This window comes from Poecilia reticulata, linkage group LG2 (genome assembly GCF_000633615.1).
Source record: "Poecilia reticulata strain Guanapo linkage group LG2, Guppy_female_1.0+MT, whole genome shotgun sequence".
Lineage (NCBI taxonomy): Eukaryota > Metazoa > Chordata > Actinopteri > Cyprinodontiformes > Poeciliidae > Poecilia > Poecilia reticulata.
Window position 1 is genome coordinate 24396988 of NC_024332.1, and position 7942 is coordinate 24404929.

General features: G+C 41.3%; 1 protein-coding gene across 1 annotated transcript in view; it reads left to right on the forward strand.

Annotated features, from left to right (window-relative positions):
* The window catches only part of caska (calcium/calmodulin-dependent serine protein kinase a), a 145991-nt gene that overhangs the window by 69309 nt on the left and 68740 nt on the right, over positions 1–7942 (forward strand). The window contains exons 4-5 of the mRNA XM_017309183.1: positions 1706–1783; positions 2066–2138. Of these exons, the coding sequence (XP_017164672.1) occupies positions 1706–1783; positions 2066–2138 (151 nt within the window). The remainder of the gene's footprint in view (positions 1–1705; positions 1784–2065; positions 2139–7942) is intronic.

Here is a 7942-nt window from a genome sequence, read left to right on the forward strand (position 1 = left end):
ATCCATCCATCCATCCATCCATCCATCCATCCATCCATCCATCCATCCATCCATCCATCCATCCATCCATCCATCCATCCATCCATCCATCCATCTTCCACGTATCTGGAGTCGGGTCACAGGTTGTTAGGAGGCATCCTAACCAGATGCCTGAGCCACCTCAACTGGCTCCTCTCAGCGTGAAGGAGCAGTGGCTCTACTCTGTCAGAAATGTACTTTTCCTTTTTTCCCCCTATCTGCAATCACCCTAATAAGCTGTCATATTAAAGGCCACTGGTGCCAAAAAAGTATATATAAGAGCAGCTCTACAGAAGAATTAAAGCAGGGCAAGTTATGAGTGAAGCTTAAAGCAGAAACTAAACTACTGGATGATTGCTTCAGTCAGCTGTGTGTGAGCTGTTTTCATACCCAGCAGCTTATTGATCTCGGAGGAAGTGAAGGACCTCAGGTTGCAACTTTTGTCCTGGTGGATTTCTCATTCAAGTCGCTCCAGAGGGACTGGGTGCTGAAATCCCCATCTCTCTGCTACGAGAGTTTACTGATGAAATCTGAGATTAAATCAGATTAGACCAGCTCTTACGGAGTTTATCCAAAGATTAACTTATTTTCTCTCCTCGTTCATCTTGATTTAGACGGAGGAATCTGTTTCTCCCCACTTTTCACAAAGGAAAATCTAGAGGAAGGACACTGGCGATGCAAACAATTCATCGACTTACGAGGAACTGTTGACTGATAGTTTATTAGTTCCAGTTAATTAACTAATAACATCTGCTCAGACCTTCCTTTACTGTTGTAGTTTGTCCGCCATCCAGAAGACGGCGCCACTGGTCACCCATTTTGGGATATGTGTTTGGGATACACATATCCCAAAATGGGAAAGTGAAACGATCCAAACGGAGTCTAGTGTTGGATAAAAAACAAACTTTATGCGGAGTTTGTCGAGTGTTTCTACAAACACTTGACAAACTCCTCAAGTGTCACCGTGATAGCGCTCATTCAGCCGAGCTGCATGGCAGAGCATGACGATCCGAAGCTTCTAGATGACGTGGTGTGTTGTACTGTGGCTATAAAGCAATGGACAGGGTCAGAAACATTACTAAGATAAGGCTGTGGTGTTTAAATGATGCTCAGATGGCACCAACATGTTCCAAGAGGTCCTTTACACCCATTCATACGCTCCACCACCAGGTGGCGCCATTGACACAAGGCAGCATATATCCATGTTTGGTCTGCCAGAATTTCCCAGCTGACATTCCAGGAGATTTTTGGTGAATTTGTGTGAGTGGTACCCTTGACTAAGTTTGCACACTTGGCTCTTGATTTAAAGACATTTGAAATGCAAATAGAAGTAACCAGAGAGACGACCAATGGTCCTGTTTACCTCCACAGAGGTCTGAAAATCAACCACTGGGTGACCACCTCACTAGGTCACATCTTCTCCTGCGCTGTTGACAATAAGTCGCCCCACTGTTGCCAAAGTAGCAACTTTGTTGCTGTGTCTAACAATGGTTTGGATTTAAAAAATAAATAAAAAATTGGTACTGGCCAAAATGGGAACCGGCAGGTCAGGCTTTGTAGAGATCGGTGATCGCCCTAAACGCAGCACATAACTTGAGCTTCAGATCTCATGTAAATTTCCTTTGCAGATTTGTCCTGAGTTCAGACGTGAGTTTAAAAACGTTTTCTTCATTTTTGTGTGTGTCAGCATGGACGGGGCAGACCTGTGCTTTGAGATCGTGAAGAGGGCGGATGCTGGCTTCGTCTACAGCGAGGCAGTGGCCAGGTGAGCGTCCAACTCTTCGGTTTTCTTTCGGAGCCTTGCCAAAGTATTCAGTCCCTCTGAGTCTTTTTTTTTTCTTTACATTTTATTACGTTAAAACTACAAATTTCAACATGTTTCAGGGGGATTTAGAGAAATGATATGCTGGTTTCTAATTTTTGTTGTGTAAATCTGTCCATTTGTAGCCTCTTTTAATCTGTTGTTTGGATACTTTCAAGCTGTTTATGTCATCAGGCTGAACAAACGCTGAGATACAACACTAACTACATGACTTCTTGGTTTCAGCCATTACATGAGGCAGATCCTCGAGGCGCTGCGTTATTGCCACGACAACAACGTCATCCACAGAGACGTTAAGGTACTTCTGACTTCATCTTCCTCATGCTTGGCTGTCATGTTTAGACGTCCTTTGTTTCCTCTTTGCTCTTCCTCCACACAATCTAAACCGTCACATAAGTAATAAACCAATAAATATTTAAACGTATCTTTGTTGGGAATTAAGAAAATAAACATTAAAATTAAAGCAAACAATTAGGGAAGAATCTGTTTTCTATGTGTTTATATTGGTTATTTTCAACTTTTTCATACAGAAGTAAAACAATACTAGAAAAAACAAACAAAACAAAACGAAAAAAGCAAAAGAAAAAGAAGTAATGATTTCATTTTAAGAAATACTCATCTAATGCAAAGACAGCAATTTACTAACATTTTGAAATTGTGTAAAATTGACTTTTGAGCTTCATGTCGTGTTATAATGTTACTGCCTCATCAAAAACACACCTGGAGTGTTTCCTTGATTCTTTTATGAATGTGTGAGAAAAGCTTGGATCTCCCATGTCAACCGTTCAGCTGAGCAAAACCCCTGGGTGGACTTAGCTCCGCCTTCAAGGACGAAGCTCCTCCTCAGAGCTGGAGTTTCCAAGCTTCCACCTTACAGAGCAGCCCTCCCCCATCCAGCCCCTTTCATATTAGCCAGCAGCAATCAGCTTAACCTGGTGGAACTGAGCATCTGCTGAGCTCTTTATAGGAGCTACTACTTAGTGAAACGTTGCTAAAGGAGCCATGTTGTGATGACTTCCTGAAGGCGGAGTTTCAGAAGAAGCAGGAGTTTTTAAAGAGACAAAGACCCAACTTCAAGGTTTTAAATTACAAAGTAAATTTTTTATGTCATATTTGATATATAGCATTTTTATCACAACTGAAGGTAACATACTTACTTGAATGTGCTATAAAATGACAGTCTGTGCCTGAAAAACACTAATACCGCCCCTTTAACAGTATAATTGGTTTTATCGATAGGTTCTGGCACACTCGGCCCTTTAAGAGCATCCGTGATCCTGATTTGTCCCGTAATGAAAGTGAGTTTGACACGCCCTGCGTTAGAGACTCAGAGTTCCACTTTGTTGCAGGAAGGTGAACACCTCTGTTATCGCTGTGACTTTGTGAGCTCCCTGTGTTACTCAGGCTTCTCAGAGCCCTTTAAAGGGACAGACTCACATTCAGTGCGCTCACAAAACCAGACTCGTTAAATATGGATCGGGGTTCCACAGTCGCATCTCTTCACGCATGAAAGTCAAAGGATTCATTCAAAGCCCCTGACGGTCATAAGTCCCCCCTCTCCTCTGCACTTATCTCCCCAACACGCTTCGCCGAACGCCTCCCCCCGGTGGCGCCTGTGTGTATTCGTTTTCTGCCGATGTTTGCCCGCCATTAGATCAGATTAAATCTGTTTAGTGGCCCGAGTCGCGGCGGCCCGTTGTGAAGGTTGAGCCATCTTTTTCTGGGACCCCACGTTCTGCTTCGACGCGCAGTTTCCTAGTCAAGAGGAGAGCTGAATGTCGAATCTGGAAATCACAGATGCGAGGAATCTGAAAACGCAGCGGGACGTTTGAAGGGAAACATAAATCCCCGCACCTCGCTTATCAGCAGCCGTACTTCTTTTATCTCCAAACACACCGAGGTGAGAGGCTCTCCTGTCGGATGGAGCACAAGTACAGGGGGCTTTGGATCCTATATGCACTGGATATCCAGGAATATAACCATCTGTGCAGGAGGAGGGGGTTTGCACAACTGGTTGACTGCTTCTCTTTTTTTTCTGCCGCTAGTGGCCTTTATTTGCAGCAGCTCTCGTTGCGCTGAGTGATTTCAGCCTGCCATCTTGTTTTACAGACAAATGCTACAAATTAGCTTTTGCTATAAGCGTTGTGATGCACACATGGGACTGCTGTTCTGTTCAGTTTGTTTGTGTGTGTCGCTGTCAAATAAACCCAAATTAAAGAATTACTCATCCGCAAAGCATAATCTAGCTCTGTGCTTTGTGCTCTGAGTGACATCGTGCTTTATTATTTATTTGACATTTTATTTATTATTTCTGAGCCATTTGAAAGAAGGCTTGCTACAGTTTAGTTTTTGCATGTTTGACCAAGTAGTCACTCTATTGTTTTTGTTATTTTCTGTTTCTTTATTACTTATTTCCCATTGGCCGTTCTACTCCTAACTGCGCTGACTGAATTAATCAAAGTTGTTTTTACATGTTTGACAAAGCTTGTGAAGCTTTTTGTATTTAAGTTTGTTGTTCTGATGCAGAGTTATCAAATTTATTTGGAATTCAGTACATTTATGTCCAAGTTTTAAAAAAAGAAATCTTCTAAGTAAATTCAGTAATGTTGTTCTGCATCAGATCGGTTTCAGCCGATACTAAACCTCAGATATCGGTATCGGTATTGGACGGTAMAGAAGTGAATCGGTGCGACCCAAGTTTATTCTCCCAAACATTTTTTTCTGAACTTCGGCTCGAGTTTGTTAATGCGACGCCTTCTCATCTGAAAYGATTCATTGCTGTGGTGGATACAGATGTGAGGACACTACTAACATGGGGACATAAATGATTGTTTTCTTTCCTGTCAGTTTTTGAAGGCAGCAGTTTTATGTCCCTTACAGGCCCAGCAAGGCTCAAATGCCACATTTTGCATATGAATAGCTACAAGTGTGACTGATGGAGCCGAGACGCATTTCCCCACAGAACATGTGAATGTCAGCTGTTTGACAAGAGAAAATGGCCTCAGTCCACTTGGACCTCAGAACCATGTATTGGCACTGCTCACAGGATCGTTAGTGGTGTGTGTGTGTGTGTGTGTGTGTGTGTGTGTGTGTGTGTGTGTGTGTGTGTGTGTGTGTGTGTGTGTGTGCGTGTGCGTGTGTGATGATGGGCGGTATTGTGGCGGAGCTAACGACTTCTATAATGGCATCCAATGATCCTTGAGGTGTTGACCGTGATGCTCTGTGATTGAGGGTTCTCCTTCAGTCATGCATCAGGCAGGTCGGGTCAGACGTTTCTAGAAATAAACTTCTGCAGGGTGTGGATTTTTTTTTTCATTTTCCACTGGTTCAGGTACCGATGACTTCCTGTTTTTATTCTTTATTTTTTTGGATATTCAAAACGTCTTCCAGTTCCGGTGTGACGTATTCTGCACTAAATTAAAGTTTATTGGTCTTTGAGAGAGCAAACTTACATCATTATTATTATTATTATTATCGATATATTAGTTGAAAATGGTTTCAAAATGACAATATAATCATTTATCGCAATATTTTTTAGAATAATTTATCGTCCAGATAAATGAATTGTGATAGCTTTCTATGTGACTCTATAGAGACTCAGAAATAAACTTCAACATAACAGTTAAAATATTACTTTATCGATCAAATCAAAGCAGTTTTTATCTGTATTACATCAGCCAGTCCCTGCTGCTTCTTATGATTCTGCGATCACAGAGATTCTCGCAAAAGCAGAAGTTGAACTGTCAATGGAAATACACAAGAAAAAACAAATACACAACTTGAGGTTTTAACCCTCAAGTTTTAACCCTTCCCCATCTGTCAGGTTTCATTAAACAAACATGACTTGTGCTTCAGTTTAGTGATTCCTCATCATCAACCGTGTTGGTTTGTTTAATCTGCCGGTCAGTGCGGTTTATTTCACATCAGGTATGTTTGCAGCTGCGTTCGCTCTTGGTAAGTCAGGTTCATGATGAACTTCCTCTTTATGGCTCTGCTACAGACACCTTGCATCAGTTTTCAACCATCTTGAGTCTTTTTGCTCCTCTTGTCATGTTTCAGCAATAAACTCCAGCTCGTATTGATTGTTGCATGAAAGAAACAAACCATTTCTCTACTATTTTTATGCATTTTGACTGAGCACAAGATGTTGAACTGCTTGTTAGTAGCTGTGTGTGGTTCTGAATATAGGGAATGTTTTGCTGTAATAGTGTGTAAATACACATTTAGCAGCATAAACTGATTAAAGCTGCTTATCAGATGTTAATTGGTTAGTTATTATTTGTTCCATTTCTAAAAGCAATCTTTTTTTATTCTTAATGATATTTTTCATCATCAGAGAACAAAATGTGATTCACCTACTGACTGAAAGTGGTTCTGAGGATATTTAGCAGCTAAGAGTGTGTCTGATTTAATTAGGACGTCTGTTGACTCATTGTGTGGGCGTCTGTTGTGAACTGAAATATTTATTCTTCAGTTGAAAAGAGTTGAATCTACATTCAAACACAAAATTTTAAACGTTAAACCAGAGGCTGCAGGTATTTTTTGGCTCTTTTACGCAACACCTTCAAGTCGGGTCAGACGTCTTCTAAGTGTGGCTTATGTAACGACCAACGTGGGACGGTGTTACCTCTAGATGCTCAGCTATATGTCCATATGCGGCTGGAATGGTCGGTGGGTTTGAAGTGAGAAGTGATCAGATTCATATATTAGGAGTCAAAACTCAAAGATTAAGGTAGAAATGTGTAAAAAGGTCAGAAGTATCTTCATCTGTTTATGCTAGAACATAATCTCACACCAAACATTTTAGAAAGGTTTGGTGATTACTCAAGAGTTTCTAAGAACATTTAATTGGTTTGTAATACTCGCTAATACACTTGACCAGAACCAATATTTACATTGCTACTGCAACAAAGGGTGTCACCTGGAGTTCACCAAAGCCCCTTTTCCTTTTTTCATTTCCTAGTCTCTGGACGGGAACATGAGACTCAGGATCTGTAGTCGATGCTCTGATGATTTTGTGTGTGCCCTTGGTTGGCCAGTTTCTCTGAAATCTCTCTGTAAATTTGCTCGCTGAATTGAAATTGAAAATGTTGTTTGAGATGCTGTTGTTTATAAACCCAGATGCAGTGTCTTGTGGCTTGTATCAGGAAGCATGTAGGATGGAATATGACTGGGGAATGACTGGTTACAGCTACAACCTTTAAAATGCCATGGGAACCACGAGAGAGCTATGAAATACCCAGTTTCAAATAAAAATCTGGTGAACTGCGCAAGTCAGCAGAAGAACGGGACATCACTGAGTCTTTAGCAAGAGTATGACCAAGCAAACACACCGCTGGCCCACCAGTTGTGAAAATAAAACTTTCTCACTGGCGTCACAAGCCTCAGAACTAAAACTTACAGAAACCCTGCGGGATGAACAGAGGAGGAGACCGGATCCAGGACTCTGGACCAATCAGCAAAGAGGAATGGTTCCAGATTATCTCTCTTTCTGCTCCAACCTTGTGAAACCTCAATGTGCAACGGAGTTGGACAATGAGAAGCATAATAGAAGAAGAAGCCATGCTGAGATAAAATAACATGACAGAGATTCATAGAGTCCTGTCACACACACACCAAAACACACACACACACGCACACACACACACACACTTTCAGCACATCCACACTCAGAGTAATTCCTCATTTATAATTTAGTTCCGATTACTGAACAAGCTTTGTGACACACACATATCAAATATTTATAACCTGTTGAACATGGAGGGGGATCAACGCGACTCACAGGTTAAACAAGGAAAATGACCAATAGTTGTTAGAATGAGACACAAAAAGGAGGTCAAAGGTCTGAGGTCAGGACTGCAGGTTAGACACCCTGAGCTGAGAGCAAATGATTATCATTATTGTCATCCAACAGATGCAGAACGATGCATGTCAGATTTCAAACAGAAACCAGTCAGACAAACTGTAAAAAGAAGAAGAAGAAAAGAATAACAGAATAAAAAAGAGGAAGCCGTATAAATATACGTGCAAACTTCCCATCTGCTTAAGTATTTGTGCAGGAAAAAAATCTGCAAGTGGAACAAAAACTTCATCAGTATTAAG